Source organism: Culex pipiens, chromosome 3 (assembly GCF_016801865.2).
Source record: "Culex pipiens pallens isolate TS chromosome 3, TS_CPP_V2, whole genome shotgun sequence".
Lineage (NCBI taxonomy): Eukaryota > Metazoa > Arthropoda > Insecta > Diptera > Culicidae > Culex > Culex pipiens.
In genome coordinates this window covers 66,158,461-66,178,710 of record NC_068939.1, presented here as the reverse complement: position 1 = coordinate 66,178,710, position 20,250 = coordinate 66,158,461, and the positions used below count along the sequence as shown (strand labels likewise).

Genomic DNA, 20,250 nt, shown 5'->3' with positions numbered 1-20,250 from the left:
TTGCAAGTTAATAGCAATTAAAAGTTGAAGCAAGGGTCCTGATTCGGCTAAGAGATCAGAAATCACTTACTCATCGTCGAACGAATCATTGCCGACTGGAGCGCGCAACCATTCGCGAGCGAACACGACCAGCTAGCTGCAAGCGCCTTGGCCAATCGCTTCACACAGCGAAACAAATACGTCGTTAATTTCTTTGCCTATTCGGTCCGTCGTCACCCGAGTCACAAAACGAATAGGTTCAGAGAGGAGAGAATCTAACAAAACACTAGCGAGGCGCTTACTTGGCATGCACTACCACAGTTTGTCGTAAATTTATGTTTAACATGGTTGCTGTTAAACGTGTCTTTGATGTTGTGTTATCAACAAAAATGTAAAACATTTTAGATAACATTGATTTTAAGCAGTTAAATAAATGAACAAAACAAAGCCGATCGCAGACTATTTCGAGCCAACTTTGAGCGACATACCGCAATCAGCCTCTCTGATTAATGCGCTGAACTTCCGATTGGAGTGAGAGGGAGAGCAAAGAGAGAGTATTCAGTAGCGATTGTTGTGGAAGTGACAAACGGTAAAAACGGCCAGAGCAGTTTTTCGTCGCGTTCGATTTGTGAGCGCGAGTGAATGTGTCTTTTTGGAGCAATCAGGACCCTTGGATTAAAGAAATGCCAAACATTTTGAAAACGACGATTCTTTTTGCAATTTAAATAATAATGGTATCGTTCTATAGTAGAAAATTTGAGAAACAAACAAAAAATTGAAAAACAGACTGTAAAACATGAAAAAAAGGTAAAGATAGGAGGTGGTAAAGTACGCCAAATACTATCAGCAACAAACATAAACTGAACAGATAAATGCAAAATACTAAAAATGAAACAAGAAAAATATAAAACAAGAGAAGTTATTTTTTTTTCGTAGAACAAATGTTGCTCAAAATGATTAGGAGGTCACGGGAAAAAATAAAAAATCATCGAAAAAAAATTGGACGGTATTAACATATCATTAACATTTACTTGACCCACCTCCCATGGTACTTTATATGGAGAAACATACAGTGAGTCAAATATTTGTCCGTACCCCCCGTACGGAAAATGTTTGTGATATAAAAGTACATAAAATTCGACTAAAGTACCATGTTTTATACATCAATCGACGCGGCAGAATGTCCTCTTGAAGACACTGTCATTGGATTTGCAAAAAACTTTTTCTAAAAAAAATGCAAAAATAGTTTACTGAAAAAAGTAAAAAAAAAGAGGTCAAATAATTGTCCGTACCCCTAATAAAAGTACAAAATCTGATCGATTTAAGTGAATTCATTTATGAAATGTTGTTTCTGTGTCAAATACTAGTACCTCTAGCCAGTTTGTGACAACTTTGAACTTCTGATAACTTTGTTTAGTTAGTTTATATTAAAAATTGGTTTAAATTTAGTTTATAAACAACTATTTTTATAAAATTGCTATTTTATGTTGTAAGAGTCTCTATTGAACAAGTTTCAACTATATTTGTTCAAAATATACATTGTTTTCATCTTTTTTTATTGATATTTTTTGACCAGAAATACTGTTTCGGAACAATACCGGTAAACAATCCGGATTGTCCCAGAACCGGTTTAACCCCTCGGGGGGAAATTTTGTGGTGATTTTGTAGAGGACAAAAATTTGAAGCATCCAATTTCGTCCACTACAGCCCGATTACGAGTCCCTAGTCTGAAATTTGAAATTTTCACTTTTCGTGCCGAGAATTTCTGTACCGTCCTGGGTCAGAATGTTTTGCTTGGGGAATTTGAAAATTTCAAATTTCAGACTAGGGACTAAAAACTAAATTTTAACCAATTTATTATATAAACTTACTAAACAAAGTTATCAGAAGTTCAAAGTTGTCACAAACTGGTTAGAGGTACTAGTATTTGACACAGAAACATTTCATAAATGAATTCACTTAAATCGAACAGATTTTGTACTTTTATTAGGGGTAGGGTAGAGTAGTCATCAATGAGACACGGGGAACAATGATAAAATGGCTCTCACAAGACGTAGTTTCAATCAATCAGGCTCATATTTGGGGGAAAGGTGTGTTTACTAGATACACGTCTGCTATAATTGTGGCATTGGTTATGGATGCTCCCTTGTAAAGTTATTCATACATGTTTGATTCTGAGGTGTAAAAGTATATTATGACTAAAAATTACATTTTCGCTCATAGGCTGCCATTAACACAAAAACTAATATTTCTCCAAATTTCTTTCGTCATTTTACAGGGCATGAGTTGGGCTACAATGTCCTTTTATTGGGTTTGACCAAAATTTAGAATATACCCAGAATCCAGGGCTGTCTCATTGTTCCCAACTCTTTTCTACCCATGGGTAACAATGAGACACTTTGATTTTTCTTCATTAAACTTTTCAAAATCTGTGGAAATTTTTCAAAACATGAATTAGAAGTGATTTTTGGCATATTTATTGAGTTTGAACTTCATTTAACCAAAAATATAAAGTTATTTGATAAAATATATGGATTTTACAAAATTTAAATACTTTTTAGTATAACTTTTGTAAATTGAAGTTTCATGTTGACAAAATTGCTTGAAAATATTCAAAGCAAGTCACCTGCAATGGAACAATATAAAAGCATGATGTTTTACTAGAAAAGTATTGATTTTTGTAGAGTGTCTCATTGTTCCCCAGCTGTCTCATTGTTCCTGCCAAGTGCGTCTACAATGAGACAGTTGAATGACAGTGTCTTCAAGAGGACATTCTGCCGCGTCGATTGATGTATAAAACATGGTACTTTAGTCGAATTTTATGTACTTTTATATCACAAACATTTTCCGTACGGGGGGTACGGACAAATATTTGACTCACTGCATTCTTAATCAGGAAGATGAAACACACCTTTTTTAAGTTTAAATCTCCAATGGGTCATCCCGATATAAAATAGTTTCGTCAAGTTGTGATTGATTTGGGCTCCCTGAACATGCTCCAACCGTCAAAATAGAATTTTAGTGCATTTTCTGCCTGCCAATAATTATTTTTTCGGGTAAATTCGGGTACATCACAAGAAAGGCTACCATTTGTAATAACTTTGAAACTTGAACTCAACTTATCGAATTTATTCAAAAATTCCTTCTGCAAAATCCGCACGGATTCGGCACGCCAATCGGCGGAGGTGGCATACACCCTCCATTGCATGGAGACGGAGCCGGAGGTGCAACGGGTGGGGGTGGATAACACGGGGCAGCCTTTGCTTGACACGGACAGGGTGCCACTGGTGGAGGTGGCAGACATGGGACAGCTGCTGACTGGCACGAACAGGGTGCCGGAGTCTGCTGCTGGCACTGACACGGTGCTGGAGTAGGCGCCACACAAGGAGGCGGTGCCACCGTAGTCGTCGTCGTCGTTACGGCTCCCCCACAAACCGCCGGCTGGTTGATGTAACTCACGTCGGTGTACACTGCTGGTGGAGCTGGAATGGTGTTATCGTAGGGAACCGGGATGGCTACGGGAACGGCCACCGCTGAGCTGTAGTACTCGCCGTATTCCGTGGCTTGACCTGGCGCCTCCGGAACGCACTGTCGAGGATCGATGCAGATTCCGTTTTGGCGCACGAGGCCCGTTTTGCACACGCAGGTCGGTTCGTCGATGAACACCAACGGACAAACGATGTTGCTACAGTCGTTGCTGCACGTTGGCTCGCAACAGGGCGGACTCTGGAGGAGATCCTCGGACGGCGAGCACTGCACTGTGGAAGATTGTTGGAGGTTTAAAAAGGATTATGCAAACTCAACAAAATGCCAACTTACAAGCGCCAGGCTGATCTATTCCGTAGTCGTCCAACCCCAAGTCGTAGCACGATTCCTTCGCAATACAGACGCCGTTATCCCGTACAAATCCAGGCTTGCAAACACACGTAGGATCGTGGACCAACGGAACAGGTGATCCGGTGCTGTACGAGCAATCGTCGTAGCACGTAGGCTCACACGACGGTGGGCTCTGTCGAAGGATTTCGTTCGGGGGACATTTGCCTGCAACAAATTGGGATTTCAAAGACCTGAGCTGAAATCCCTCCTAATTTGTACTCACCACAAGGAACAGTAAACGGCGGGTTGACGGCCAGAACCTGCAGAACCACACTGCTCGACAGCAACAGCAGAGCTGCCATGGTCATCACCCGCTGGGCGGGGTAAAAAATATCCGCCATTGTGGAGCATCCAACGGGCAGTAGTCGGCCATCGGATGAATTCAAGCAATTTATTTGGAAAATGGTGTTTACGCCTACGGCATGTGCAAAGCATCCGGCGCGATAAACACTCTTTCGGGGGTTGGTTCTTCCTATGTGCCAGAACTACGTTGGCGGGTGCTTCCTGGAAAGGCTTTTTTTCTTAATAGATAATTGTGCTGGTAGGTTCGGTGAACGTCTTTTGCTCAACAGGCACGCGTTCTGGAAAAGTGTATCTTTGAAGTAATGGTCGACAGCTATAAAGTCAACGTCTTCTATTAAATTTTACATAATATAACATTGTAAATCGTGTATTTTTTCGAAAATTCTATACGTCATTGTTCATCAACCCAAAGGATGTCGTGTTTTGTCATGTTAAAAATATTCAAAAATAAAAATTCTTCGAAAGGAAATTAATTATAAATAGAGATAAAGTTTCTTTGGGCATTACAAAAAATTAAGTTTGCAAATGTTTATAAAAGTTAAAAATTAGAAAAAAAAATATCATATACTGATGTATTACAAATAAGAGAATTCGCATGTGCATTTGATTTGGCTTGGGATCAACTTGGTAGGTAGAGGAAAGTGAGGCAGGACGACCATATGGGGCAAGAGGAACAATCGCTCGTACGATCGTTATTCTTACAATTTCCAATATTTCCAATATGAGGAATTGTTACTAGCAATGCAATTAGTTAATTGTATTACCACATAACCGCCAAAACGACGTAAACGCCACGGGACACAAGATTGAATGGTGTTTTTTTCAAATCCATTGTTTTCTTATAATATTTGGAAAGCCCAAAATAAGATTTAGGGTTCATTTTTAAGTTCATTTTATCAAAATGCCATTTTTCCTAGATCAGTAGTGTCCCTACCAATGCACAGTGGGAAAAAGGGCCCAAAAAATTACCGCAACATGATTTCGCGCAAACCATCGATTGCTATACACCAAAAGCTTCGTTTTTGCACCAGGAACAATAATCCGATGAAAAATCGCACTGCACGGACCGGTGGCCGGAGTATAGGCCACCGGAAGATCCGGATTTTTGGAAAAAAGTATCAGATTTATCCAATTGTAAACTGATAGGCTTTCTTCTATCATAAATAGTCATGCAAAATAATATTAAATATCAAAAAACCCATCGTAACCGGTTCCACCGATCTCCGGTGGCCACATCCGGAACCGCATTGGGAAACAGCATAAACTAGTCGTGCGACGTATCAAACTTCTTGATTATGGATGGAAAGTATTTTTGAGATGTATTTTTGCCTCTTTGACCGGTTCCCAGGTTCTCCGGCGGCCACATCCGAAGTACATAATTGGAAAATTCCTGGAACCACTCTTGCGACATATCAAACTTCATGTTTTTAAAAGAGGAGTGTATAACTCATGTCCCCATCCAAAATCAAGAAGTTTGATACGTCGCACGACTGGTTAACACTGTTTCCTAATGCGGTTCTGGAAGTGGCCACCGGTGATCTGTGGAACCGGTTCCGATGGGTCCTATGGTATTAAATATTTTTCTAGGGTTGTTTTGCACGACTATTCATGGTAGAAGAAAGCGTATCAGTTCACAATTGGATAAATCTGATACTTTTCCAAAAATCCGGATCTTCCGGTGGCCTCTACGTGCAGCGCGATTTTTCATAGGATTATTGTTTCTGATGCAAAATCGAAGCTTTTGGTGTATAGCAATCGATGGTTTGCGCGAAATCATGTTGCGGTAATTTTTTGGGCCCTTTTTCCTTTTTTTAGCCCAGTGGTAACGCTTCCGCCTCGTAAGCGGTAGATCGGGGTTCAAATCCCGGCTCGGACCAACACAACTGATGATCTTCTCCCTTCTGGAATCGATTGCTTAGTAAAGGGAAGGTAGTTTACCGTCACAAACTGGACCTTATCACGACACCTTAGGGAGGCGACCTATGGAATGTTAACATTAACCTTAACATGTTAACATTAAGTTGAGAATGAAACTGCCACTGAATCCGCTTTGTAAATGCCGGCCCCGATACTCTTCAAGGGTGTTCCCCTCAGGAACTGGGAAAGATTTACTTTTTTGTTTTTCAACTGTGCAATGATTATATTATAAAGTATGATTTATTTTTTGGTTATTTTTGTTGAGAGCTTTAAAAAAAATCTTGATCAGATAGGGCAAGTGTACCATATGAAAATTACGAATTGTTGTAAAAACATAATTTATTAGAAAATAAATACATAAAAGTACCGTAAACCGGGGTGACTTTGATAGGATTTCAATTTGTTTTTAGAATATTTTCCAACAGGTAAGGTTTTTCTCAAGATTATTATTTTTAAAACATGTACTGGGGTAGGCCACACAAAGATTATGCACTATTTTGGAAAAAAAAGTTTTGTTAATAGTGTTTAGAAAAATAGTTACGTTAAAAATTCTTAGTTTTAATTCCGGGGTGACTTTGATAGTCATAGTTTTTCTTGTTAAAATCATATTTAAGATGTTCAAACTTTATTTGTACGTTAAATGTACCATCACTAAAGTAGCTGATATAGTTTGTAAGAAAAAAAATCAATGTTTATGTTAAGTTAACTAAGTTTATAAGCTTTTTAACAAAATACATATAAATTTTAGGTAATATTGTTAAAAAATCGGAATTTTGCCTGAAATTTGTTAAAACTAGTTTTGTTTAGAAAATTATCGATTTATATTGCATTTTATACTGATTTTGAAGCACGAATCACAAGTTTTCACATTGTACATGAAATTTGTTCCACTGAAAATGCCTATAAATTTGGAGATGTTTTTAAATTGTGTTTCAAAAACACATATTATTTATTATTTACAAACTTATTTAACCTTCTCCTAGTGGAAAATTGTCCAAAGAATCCGAAAATGCATTCCGTTTTTCGATTAAAAATCATGATCATTGAGAAAATCATGACACTTGGAGAAGTTTAAATAATGACTTCCATCAACATTTTCTTAACTATAGTTAACTAACTTTATAAACCTTTCAAAAATTTATGAAAAGTTCTTCTTGAGGTACATTGAACACTTCTCTACCACGGTCAGTATGTTTCTGAACCATTCCTTACGTATTTTAATTGTACTCTTCATTTTGCGGAAAAATCGCAAATCTATCAAAGTCACCCCGGCTATCAAAGTCACCCCGTTTTACGGTACTTAAAAACTAATTAACAATTCTTTAAAAAAGATGTCCATGCAAAATATAGTGATATTACGAAAATTTACTACCGTCAGTGGGGGTGACTATGGGTCAAAAAACAATACACCTCTCGTAATTTCTTAATAAAAAAAAATTAAATAAAATCGAAAATCTTACAACGTAGTTTTGTTCTTAGATAGTTTACCAACATTTTCCCAAAATATGGTGGATTTTGATGAACACTACCTTAGATGCCAATAGTTTGAAAATTTACCCAATCTCACCCCTAAGAGGGGGTGACATAGGGTCAAATGAAACTAAAATGATGCTCAAATACAACGATATGGTAAAAACAAGTCATCCAACAGTGTTTCTTGTTCGAGGGAATCGTATTGACATGCTACAATATTTGAAGTAGAGATTTTCAAACATTTGGATAGTTTTCGAGCAAATCCAACAAAAATATTAGAAAAATGATTTTTCAAGAGGTCATTTTTTGCCAAAAACGTACCAAATAACAGGATTTGTTCTAGGAACGAGATTTTTTCAGCGAAGTCATCTTAAGATGTCCCCTACATACCCCTTTTAACAGAATTTAGTTTAATTGAGAAGAACCTGAGAAATGGTAAAATCCGTAAAAAATCACTTTGTTCCAATCTCACCCCCAGACCTAATGTCACCCCCACTGACGGTATTTATAATATAAGTATTTTTTTTTTAGTAAAAACGATCAAAATATTCGTAAAATATTATTATTTCATCTAAAAGTTAAAGTAACGTTTCAAATATATTCTAATCTGATGTGTCTTAGTGATAACAGTTCAATTGTTAGCAAATTAACATGTTGATTCCTTGCATTGTTGAGTAGAACGTACGGAAAATCAATAATTTTAAAACCAATTTTTTATTGTAAAAAACAGGATTTTTTAGGAACTTGTTCTATCAAAGTCTTTGTCATGACCTGGAATAAGATGATTATTCAAAAATCCGACTGATTTATTTACGTTTTTAATGGATTTCAACGAGCATTTCCTTAGCTTGTTCCACTTGCCCCACCTTCTCCTATAATAGAATTTATTTTCAATCGAGCTTCAATTTGGGATTTGAGCTTTATTGTGTCATGTAATGGATGGCGAAATAATAAAATAACAACCTTTCTGAGCAACATATTCAACAACAACGGTTCATGATTAGGAAACTTCCAAATAGTTTAAATTAACCGAAGCAGTAAGGAGCCAGCAATGTTTGCCTTCACTTGACAGTAGAGTATAAAATTGGTGCAAACACGTGTGCTTGCAGCATGTGCTGGACACTAACATCACAAGAAAAACGGGCGTTAGTTTTTTCAGCAGATCGATGTCAGCAGAAACAAGGTCCATCCAGGAAGAGGTACAAAGCACTTCTTCTGCTCTGCAAGCGTGCGATCAATATAAACAAGATGCACCTAGCTTCTCAAGTGCATCCAAGGAGGTATAAAACTTGTCTGCTTGGTTCTTATCCCAGCGTAGTCTTGAGAATAACTTCCCAACATGATCTTGAAACCCTTCGTTCTGCTCCTGGCGTTCGCCGGAACGGTTCTCGTCCTAGAATCAGTGGATGCTGGTAAGTTAGGGGTCCTGATCAGTTTCTCCCGAATCAAAACCCGCTCACGATGTTATTTTAGCTTTTTGTCGCCAGCACGAGATACTCTTGCCGATAGCACCGAATTGCGAGAAAACCTGTGATGGGGGCTGTTCGACGCACTCCAAGCGGTACGTGATTCAACGCCCGGCGTGCATCTGTCGGCCCGGATTCGTACGAAGTGGCGGTGCGTGTGTGCCATTCAGCAGCTGCAAACCACCTACCAGCCCACCCCCGTGTCCAACAACCACCACCACGGCAGCCCCGACATGTCCCCCAGTCGTAACGACAACTCCAGCTCCGATCACTTGTCCACCGGTAACCGTTCCTGCAACATTGCCGACAACGACTCCGCCGGCACCTTGTCCAACTAGTACTGTTCCACCTTGTGCGGTTCCGACGAATCCTCCTCCTCCATGTCAAGTTGCGGTTCAACCTTGTGTCTCTTGTGGAGCTCCGAAGCCATGTCCGTGTAGACCGCTTGTCGGGTTCAAATTTATATAAATCAGAGATTTTTTTTACGATAACGATTTTGTTTGATGGTGACTGATTCATGATTCTAAATATAAATTTTAAGTTGACAAAAAACGATCTTTTACAATGTGTTCTTGTTTGGCCCAATTTACCCAAGTTTTCACTATACCTAGAATGTTGCAGTAATACTAAAATTTTGTTTCAGATGTCTCCACAGCCTTCAACTCAAAAACAAGTGCAAAAAAATACAGGCGAGCTCTAAACAAATGCTGATTTCAAATTACATGAGAGCAATTCTCTACCAAAACCGGAAATGGATTTTATTTTGTATTTTTTTTTATTTGGCTCACACTTTGGGGGGCCTTTCCTATGACCAAAAAATCCATTTTGAATTATAATTTTTTGGAAAAAAAAAGATTTTTAGAAAAAAATTAAATTTCATATAATTTTTTCCCTTATTTTCTATGTATTTGCAATCGAAAAGTACTTTTCAAATTTTTTGATGAAGTGCCTCGTTTTCAAGATAAAGCCACCAAAAGTTTGATTTTAGCGAAATATTTGCAGTTATTCGATTTTTAATATAGTGGTGACTCTTTCTGAAACTATGTTTTGTTAATGTTCGGAAAATTTGCTATAAGATTGTATAAGAGACATTGAAGATTAAATTAATTTTAACCTCTGGTTGCTGAGATACAGATTTTTTAATCAAATTTTGGAATCAAGACTAACATTTTAAATGGGCCAATTTTACGTCCATTTGGAATAAGAGTCTTGATTCAAAAATTTCCAAAATATTTTTTTCGAAAACATCAGAAAATTTCTTGAATGTCTCATTTTCTAACATTGAACATCGGACCATTAGTTGCTGAGACAACTTTTAGGAGTGATTGGAATTCATCTTTTTAAGGGATTTAATAAATATTCGGAAATATGAAATATTGAGATTTTCTACTTGTTTATAACCCCTTAAGCCGCTGTATCTCAGCAACCAGAGGTCCAACCATCAATGTCTCTTAGACAATTTTTCTGAACCTTAACAAAACACATGTCAGAAATGGTCACTATTTTTAAAAACCGAATAATTGCAAATATTTCGCTGAAATCAAACTTTCTGTGGCTATATCTTGAAAACGGGACACTGTATCAACAAATCTGTCCAGTACTTTTCGATTTCAAATTAAATTTTACATAAAAAAATAGGTCAAACAAATTTTATGTATAAAATTTCGATATTTTCCTAAAAAACACTATTTTTTCAAAAAATCAGCTTGGCGGAAAACTTCTATATGGCTCAAAAGTTGCTTCCTGAAACATATAAATAAAATCTCAAAAATCAAAAATACGGTACGTGTACCTATTTTTTCTGACTATTCCTCATCAATACCTACAACTTTGGCGAAAACACCAGATTGATCAGAAAATTCCTTCAAAATTTACAGATTTTCGAATATTCACGTACAATTTTTGTATGGACGGACAGCTGCCAAAATTGTATGGAGACTTGTATGGATGAACCAATGTCACAAACGGGCTGTTCATAGGGAAGGCATGAATTAACCGTTAAGAATGGACCACAAAGTTTGAGCCAAATTGAAAAATACAAAAAATAAAAATGTTCTAAATCTGCCGATTTCGTAGAGAATTGCTCATGACTGAAGTACTCTTATCCATCGACGTGCCTTTATAGCAGTGAGCATATAAGATGGACTGATTTACAGGATTTCCCTTATCCTGTTAAATAATCACCGTCAAACTCATTTTGTGTAACGTGAGCTTATAATTTCCATTCGCAACGGTTAATCCATCCCGCATAAAGTTTTACTATAAACCAACAGTAGATTGTATGGTTATCACACGATAAATCTTATGGTTATTTTTACCATGATTCTACAGTAGCCTTTATGTTTTTTCACCATAGAATATATCCTATTCTGGGAATTTACTATAAAAAAGGGGTATTGTTAGGCACAGTCACCATAAAAATTTCGACTTTTCCCCATACAAAAAAAAACCAAATACTATACATTCTACCGTATTTTCATTGATGACTTTTCCGTCCAAAAAATTACCCTGACCATAGAAAACATCATACATTTATAATAAAAACAGTAACCATTACAATGGTTTGCACAGTAAATTCACAGTTCTTCATGGATTTTTCCATACTAAATAGTACGGTTTAAACTATATTCGTACATTGAAATAAATAATAACTACAGTATGATTCATTGTATTTTCATTGTATTTATTTTTTTCTCTCCACTAAATTGTACTGTAAAACATATATTTATACATTGAAATTAATGGTCAATACGGTAAGTTTTATTGTATTTTTATAGTTTCCTTTAATTTCACTTAATTTAGCACTTTTTTCCCGTGTCGTTTTCTTTTGTTATTCCGCTTCAATCCGTACTGCTTGAAATTATTCGGAATGTCCGTAGCCGGTGCCGGATCAACTGCTTCGTAATTGGGATAGACATTCACGTAATCTAGAAGCACAATCCTTAGTGAAATTAGCCCCTGTAGAAGAGAAAAACTCTGAATTAGACATAAGGAAAATTTACATATGTTTGGCATGTTAAGGATCCGGTTCATTTTCTATTAAATTAGCTGTTCTTAAATTCTGAAATTTAGATATTCTAAATTCCTAAATTCCTTAATTCCTAAATTCCAAAATTCCTAATTTCCTAAATTCCTAAATTCCAAACTTCATAATTTCCTAATTTCTTTAACTCCTATATACTTAAATTCCTAATTCCCTAAATTCATAAATTCCAGAATTCCTATATTCCTGAATTCCCAAATTCACAAATCCCTTAATTCCTAAATTCCTAAATCCTGAAATTTTGGAATTCTTAAATTCCTAAATTCCTTAATTCCTAAATTCCCAAATTCCTAAATTCCAAAATTCCTAATTTCCTAAATTCCTAACTTCATAATTTCCTAATTTCCTTAACTCCTATGTTCTGAAATTCCTAATTCCCTAAATTCATAAATTCCAGAATTCCTAAAATGCAATATTCCTGAACTCCCAAATTCACAAATCCCTAAATTCAAAATTTCCTAAATTCCTGAATTTTTAAATTCCTATATTCCTAAAATCCTAATTTCATAAGTTCATAATTTCCTATATACCTTAATTCCTAAATTCCTAAGGATTTCTAAATTTCTAAATTTCTAAATTTCTAAATTTCTAAATTTCTAAATTTCTAAATTTCTAAATTTCTAAATTTCTTAATTTCTAAATTTCTAAATTTCTAAATTTCTAAATTTCTAAATTTCTAAATTTCTAAATTTCTAAATTTCTAAATTTCTAAATTTCTAAATTTCTAAATTTCTAAATTTCTAAATTTCTAAATTTCTAAATTTCTAAATTTCTAAATTTCTAAATTTCTAAATTTCTAAATTTCTAAATTTCTAAATTTCTAAATTTCTAAATTTCTAAATTTCTAAATTTCTAAATTTCTAAATTTCTAAATTTCTAAATTTCTAAATTTCTAAATTTCTAAATTTCTAAATTTCTAAATTTCTAAATTTCTAAATTTCTAAATTTCTAAATTTCTAAATTTCTAAATTTCTAAATTTCTAAATTTCTAAATTTCTAAATTTCTAAATTTCTAAATTTCTAAATTTCTAAATTTCTAAATTTCTAAATTTCTAAATTTCTTAATTTCTAAATTTCTAAATTTCTAAATTTCTAAATTTCTAAATTTCTAAATTTCTAAATTTCTAAATTTTTAAATTTCTAAATTTCTAAATTTCTAAATTTCTAAATTTCTAAATTTCTAAATTTCTAAATTTCTAAATTTCTAAATTTCTAAATTTTTAAATTTCTAAATTCCTAAAATCCTAAATTGCCTTTAAAAAATCAATCAGAATTTTAGCAAAAAAAAAATATAAAGAAATACTAAAAACATTAATTTTTTTCGTACTCGATTATCCGATAACTCGACTATTTCAAGATTTGATTAATATCGAAAAATCAATCATCCGAAGGTTCAAATTACCGAAAAAGGAAAAATTCTACTTTTATTTTGGAGTGAAATTTTAGTTCATTCATACAAATTAAGTTGATTTGATCTGTTGGTTACAGTTTTCCATTTTAGGTTACACAATTTTGTAATTTTAAAATTTTAGAAATTTTTTAAACTCAAATTTTCTGATTTTCTAAATTTAAATTATTTGAAATAAATTGTAGAATTCTTAAACATTTGAATCCTAGAAAATCTCTTAGGAAAAATATGATTTTTCTTTATGGTTTCCAATATTCTGAACAATAAGCAAAATCCTGCTTTTTGATTTTCGTCCTTTCAAGATTCAGCGTTTTGAGATTCTGTTTGATGGGCAGCTCTGGATTATCAATATTTTTACATTAAATACAACTTTATTTGTAATTTTCAGTTGCATTGAAATGTGCAAATCCAAATTATTTGATTCACTCATCAAAACAAATTGCACCGCGTGAAACGCTACATTCCGTTTCTGTTACTTTTCAGCTGCGTACCGTTAAAAAAAATCGTGACCTTCTCCTTGACGTTTGAAAGTTTTTCGAGCTGCGCATCCCCAACACAGAACTCACCTAACGATTTTCGCCTCCAGGCGAGACGAGCTCACCATCCGGAACAAACACGGCCGGAAGTGACCGCAGCAGGCGCCGGGTCCTCTCCCAATCGAACACATCCGTTGGGTTGTGCCCCGTTAGCGAACCCGGTGGGAGAAGTCCCTGTGAAAAGAGAAACAAACAGTTTGTTTATTCCCTTGTGGAACACCAATCAGTGAGGTACTCCTGGATATTAGCTCCTGAAAAGTGCTTAAAAAGTGCAAAAATGCCTCACGGCAAGAAAAAGAGGCGGTCCTCACCAGCAGGATCGGCAGATTTGAAGAAGCTAAAGAATGCTGAAGCGCTACCTGCAAAACCAGGCAGTTTGAGCAAGGACGCTCAAAATTCGTCTGGAAACCAGTTCGCTACCCTCCCTGTGGACGTGAGCGAGAAGGAAGAATTTGAACGACGGGAAAAGTTGCCACCCATTTTTGTGAAAACATCGTCATCGGATTCGGTGCGAAAGTGGCTGACCGGGTTTATCAAATCTGGTGCTTTACGAGCTTCCATTCGCTTGTGTGCTGATGGACTCAAAATTCTGCTACCTACCAGAAAGGATTACAACTACGTTCGGGATTTCCTGAACAACACAAAGATTGAATACTACAGCCATGACGATCCAGGTAAACGCCCCATGAAACAGGTCCTCCGAGGCCTGTACGACATGGATGTGAGTGTGCTGAAAGAAGAGCTCAAAACTCTTAAGTTGAACGTGATCGAAGTCTTCAAGATGACGAGACACAACAAGGACATCAAGTATCGTGATCAACTGTACCTGGTTCATCTCGAGAAAGGATCGACAACGCCGTCTGAGCTGAAAGCAGTTCGGGCAATTTTCAACATCATCGTGACTTGGGAACGTTATCGTCCAGTGCACCGTGACGTGACACAATGTTCAAATTGCTTGCAGTTTGGACATGGTGGAAGGAACTGTTTCATCAAGAGTCGTTGTGCAACCTGCGGAGGTGAGCACAAAACACAAGCTTGCGAAACAATCAACGAGAACATCGAAGCGAAATGCTTCAATTGCGGCGGCGACCATTCGACCAAGAATCGAAGCTGCCCAAAACGAGCTGAGTTTGTAAAAATTCGGCAGCAAGCGACGACGAGGCACCAACCAAATCGTCGCAAAACACCACCAGCATTCACGGACGTGGATTTTCCTGCTTTGGCGTCACCAGGAGCAGGATCTACTCGAGTGGTTCCAAATCTGCAGCCATTGCCGTTGAATCAGCGGCAAAGAGTTGCAGAGCATACAACACCTCCAGGCTTCAGTCAGCAACCGAGGGAAAACCAACCAACATCAACGGGTGAAGGCAGTAGTGACCTGTTTTCACCACAAGAACTTCTGAACATTTTCATCGAGATGACAACAACTCTGCGTGGGTGCAAAACTCGCCAGGAACAAGTAAGAACTCTTGGAGCATTCATCTTAAAATACAGTTCGTAGTTTACTCGTTCTAGTGATTTTGAATATTTCAATGAATTTATTTTTTTTAGTTTTAAGTTAGGATAAGTTGTTAAAGTGTTTTTTTTTCTTTTTTACCCAAATGTATTCAATTCAATGCAATAATGTAAAACAATTTGAAGCAAATAAATAAATGTGATCAGTTAATAATAAAACGAAAAATACAACAAAGATGAAGAGCATTAGGCCATACCACTTATCATGTAAAAGAAATGTAATTATTATAAGAATGTTCAATAAAGACATATTTAATTTCAAAAAAAAAAAACAGTTTGTTTAGATCAAATGTTGCTGCAGTAGGCCACGAAAGATGTCTGCTGCTGCTGCGGAGATTTCGCACCGTGGCTCTCCCCTCCCACAACAAATCCACAGCTGAAATACTCACCCAAAATGGTTGACAATTTCAAATTTGCTTTTCCGGATCGGTGACTCGGCAGATTTTTTCTGCCGGAAACGTGTGGAAGAAGTCCCTGTAAAGTAGAAAAAACAAACACTGTGATTAAGCAATCTGCCCAAGCAGGCAATAGATAGTGCCGCTGCTGTTTTGTTTGGAATTCCCCTCCACCCTCACGAAACTCAAAATACTCACCCAAAGTTCCGCCATCCCGGAGCCGCTCCAGTTCGAACTTCGAACATCCGTCCAACCAACACTAGGATCGCGTTCGGCAACTTGATTGCCAATCACCGGATGTGGCCAATTGGCTTAAACGACCGCCTCAACGCGAAAAATCCGGGTTTCCCCTAAAACTTCAACAAACACCGTCACCAGGAACAGGATCAGACACGCGCGAGTAAAAAAAGTGACAGCTCGCTCGAACCATGGTGCGTTCGTTTCAGGAGCGTCGCACGGGTCCAGTGTAACTTGGTGTAACGGTGCGTTCGTTGCATGAGCGTCGGCTGAACAGGTTCAGTGTAAAGTTGGGTTTGTTAATTGATATTGGAATGTTTAAATGTTTAAATGTTTAAATGTTTAAATGTTTAAATGTTTAAATGTTTAAATGTTTAAATGTTTAAATGTTTAAATGTTTAAATGTTTAAATGTTTAAATGTTTAAATGTTTAAATGTTTAAATGTTTAAATGTTTAAATGTTTAAATGTTTAAATGTTTAAATGTTTAAATGTTTAAATGTTTAAATGTTTAAATGTTTAAATGTTTAAATGTTTAAATGTTTAAATGTTTAAATGTTTAAATGTTTAAATGTTTAAATGTTTAAATGTTTAAATGTTTAAATGTTTAAATGTTTAAATGTTTAAATGTTTAAATGTTTAAATGTTTAAATGTTTAAATGTTTAAATGTTTAAATGTTTAAATGTTTAATTGTTTAATTGTTTAAATGTTTAGTTATTTTAATATTTTAATATTTTAATATTTTAATATTTTAATATTTTAATATTTTAATATTTTAATATTTTAATATTTTAATATTTTAATATTTTAATATTTTAATATTTTAATATTTTAATATTTTAATATTTTAATATTTTATTATTTTAATATTTTAATATTTTAATATTTTAATATTTTAATATTTTAATATTTTAATATTTTAATATTTTAATATTTTAATATTTTAATATTTTAATATTTTAATATTTTAATATTTTAATATTTTAATATTTTAATATTTTAATATTTTAATATTTTAATATTTTAATATTTTAATATTTTAATATTTTAATATTTTAATATTTTAATATTTTAATATTTTAATATTTTAATATTTTAATATTTTAATATTTTAATATTTTAATATTTTAATATTTTAATATTTTAATATTTTAATATTTTAATATTTTATTTTAATATTTTAAATTGGAAAAAAATGCGTTATGAGATTTCCAATAACAAAACCATAATATTTGCTGTATTCATGAAATGTACAGTAGTTTTATTGTTTCAATTTATAACATTTCCAATAACAAAACCATGAAATTTGCTGTAACCATGAAATCTACGATAACTTTATCGTCATTCCAATGAAGTTAAAAAAAAATCAACCATAAACTTACCATAAATATTATAATATCTATTGTAACTTCATGGTTTTGACAATACAAATCATCATATAATTTTATTCGGGATTCATTGAACTTCAATGAATTCTTTCAATCGAATTGTGCATTCCAGCACGTTCACTGAAATTCTTCACTCTAATATCTAATTTGAACGCTCTTTTTCGTTACGCTTGCATCTTTGACAATTGCCCAAAAACACATTTTGGCAATATGTAGCTCTTTACGGAAGCGTAGTGCGTAGCACGTGCGCACCACAATCTTAGCTCGTTGTTTTTTTGGGAGTTGAATTAAGTTCTAAGTTACGTTATAAAAACGCGTGCCCAACCGCCCATCGGACACAATTCCGTTCGCGATGTCGGCCGACTCGCAATTCATTGTTGTTGTGACGACGACGCTCGCTCTGTGTTGTCTAGTGGCGTCCATTACGGCATCGAGTTACGATGCCCAGTACCGTAAGTACCCGAAGTCGCAGAAAAAAGAGCGGGTTTGACCTAATTTTCTTTGCTTGGGCTTAGCCGTTTGCGGAAAGAATGAAATCCTGAGTCCTACTCCGGTTTGCTGTGAACCCACGTGCAGTAATGACTGTTCAACGGCGAGCTTTCCGGAAAATTACGTAAACCAACCGGTTTGCGTCTGTAAGCCGGGATACGTGCGTCACAGGAGCAGATGTATCCGGAAGATTTGCTGCCCGAAGAACGTAACGAGCAGTCAGTATCTGAGTCGATGAGGTTAATAATATAGGTTTGACTAAAAGAGTGATTTCTTGCAGCTGAATCTCCACCAACCAGTACGACAGTGTTCTACCCTCGTTACAACGAAAAGCCCAGATCGTATGGTTCGTGCCCATGCCGAAGGAAGCCGATTCTACCAACGGCGAAACCGTACGAGCCACCGAAGCAACCAACCTTCGTACCATTCAAACAAGCACCGAACTACGCTTCGATCTACGGACCTGAGCCGTACATCCCGAATCAACCTTCTTCCTACGATCAAGATCATCTACCGTCTCCCCACATCCCACAAAAGCCATCCTTCGATACGGATCCTACCCCGAAACCGTACATTCCTCAAGCTTACGGTGCCTACCCTAACCTGAGGCCTTTCATCTACAACGGCGAAGAAAAGGTCAAATCCTTAAGCGGCATCTTCCACGAACATACTCATCCGCAAGCCTACGTCTACAATCCCCCAGAAGTGCAAACCTTCGAGCCAGCCCCTTGCCACACCACCACCACCAATCCGCCCTTCGTGACACCCTGTGACGATCCTGTAACCCCAGAACCCACTCCAGAGCCAACCCCCGATATCCCGAAGCCGTGCGCCCCCAAATGCGACCCGCTGCAAACGCTGACCGTGTGCCGGCCATGCTGCGTCCCAACCTGCGAGAACGACTGCAGCAACGTACGCTGCACCAAGATCTGCATCGCCGAGCTGAACTGCGTCTGCCTTGCGGGGTACGTGCTGCACGAGGGCAAGTGCATCCGGAAGGAGGACTGCCCGGCGGTGGTGCCACCACCGTGTGATAAGGAAAAGCCGGTGGATGAGACGGTGTTTGAGTATTCGCCGGATGAGGGTTACAGACGGACGGGTTATACGCCACGGGTGGAGTTTTCCGCGGAGCAGCTGGTGGCGAGTGATGACTGTAACGATTATCCAGGTGGGTTGGGGGATGTTATTCTTATGGTTGATGGTTGATTTTTTTTCTTTTTTTAGACAAGTAACTTAGTACTGCAACGTGATTGTAAAAATAAGAGGAGTCTCCCCCAAACTGATTGTTGAAACCATTTGATTTATTCAGTTGTAAAGATTGAATTGTCTGATGTGCTGTTACCGATTCTTGTTATTTGATTATTTTATCTCCTATTAAAAAATGTTAATTAATGTATTTTAATCTCCTTATTTAAATATCACAGTCTTGTTCTTAAATTGTGTTCCTACCAGGGTTGTTAAAATATCAAAATCTCTCAGCAACTACAATTATCCCGCCTGAATATTCATGCCTCAAATACAACTGCTCTTCTCTCCTTATTGAAACTCTCAGCGCCGAACATAGCCGAACACGTTTTCGTGTTTACCCACTCGCGATTGACATTTTCCTTTTCTCTCTCATTCCCGCTTCCACGATCATCCTACCGCAACAGCGTTTAACCACAAAAGCCGCCACAAAACCAATTTCGCAAACGCAGTTTGACGGGACGTAATTCGTGGTCGGCTCCTAATCGCCATCTCGCGTTCTCTCATTGCAGTTTTCGGAGAGATTGAGAGACTCAGCGGTGAGAGCGCATAGTCGAGGAAAAGGGAAGGAGTGATAGAGAGAGAATGAAATCGCTGGGAATCACGAGACACAAGAAGAGATCTCACAAGCTATAGTGACGGTCGCTATACTCTCGGATATTTTTGGTGCAGAGATAATCTATTGATAGCTTTTCTATCACTCTTTTGCAACACTGGTTCCTACAATTTTTACCCAAATAAAAAAGGTTTTTTAACCCCTAGATTTTTTTTTAAATAGTGCCTATGATTGCCCATCCTAGATTTCTTATTTTTGTCGAAAAACTGAAAATTGTCATCATGAAAATTGATCGGGCACCCAATGTTGGCATCAGCGATGTAATAATCATCATCAAAAGAAAATCATTGGACGTTCATCAAGAGAAAAAATCCGAAGGGAGCATGGCTCTTCTCTCTCGCGCACGAAAGATCGGTAGAAGGAA

At 36.3% G+C, this 20,250-nt stretch overlaps 3 protein-coding genes across 3 annotated transcripts; 2 read left to right on the top strand and 1 right to left on the bottom strand.

The window, feature by feature from the left end:
• Positions 1 to 3,089: 3,089 nt before the first annotated feature.
• LOC120424503 (keratin-associated protein 16-1-like) lies at positions 3,090 to 4,455 on the bottom strand. Its single transcript, XM_039588653.2, has 3 exons — positions 4,079 to 4,455; positions 3,799 to 4,020; positions 3,090 to 3,737 (listed from the first exon to the last, which is right to left on the bottom strand). The coding sequence occupies exons 1-3, from the start codon at positions 4,194 to 4,196 to the stop codon at positions 3,112 to 3,114; spliced, it is 966 nt and encodes a 321-aa protein (XP_039444587.1). The 5' UTR covers positions 4,197 to 4,455; the 3' UTR covers positions 3,090 to 3,111.
• A 4,432-nt stretch (positions 4,456 to 8,887) lies between these two features.
• Positions 8,888 to 9,482, top strand: LOC120424501 (uncharacterized). Its single transcript, XM_039588651.1, has 2 exons — positions 8,888 to 8,960; positions 9,022 to 9,482. Exons 1-2 carry the CDS (start codon positions 8,888 to 8,890, stop codon positions 9,480 to 9,482), a joined length of 534 nt encoding a protein of 177 aa, XP_039444585.1.
• Positions 9,483 to 17,723: 8,241 nt separating this feature from the next.
• LOC120424494 (uncharacterized) lies at positions 17,724 to 19,989 on the top strand. Its single transcript, XM_039588641.2, has 4 exons — positions 17,724 to 17,988; positions 18,052 to 18,243; positions 18,306 to 19,193; positions 19,250 to 19,989. Exons 1-4 carry the CDS (start codon positions 17,889 to 17,891, stop codon positions 19,255 to 19,257), a joined length of 1,188 nt encoding a protein of 395 aa, XP_039444575.1. The 5' UTR covers positions 17,724 to 17,888; the 3' UTR covers positions 19,258 to 19,989.
• The last annotated feature ends 261 nt before the right edge of the window (positions 19,990 to 20,250 follow it).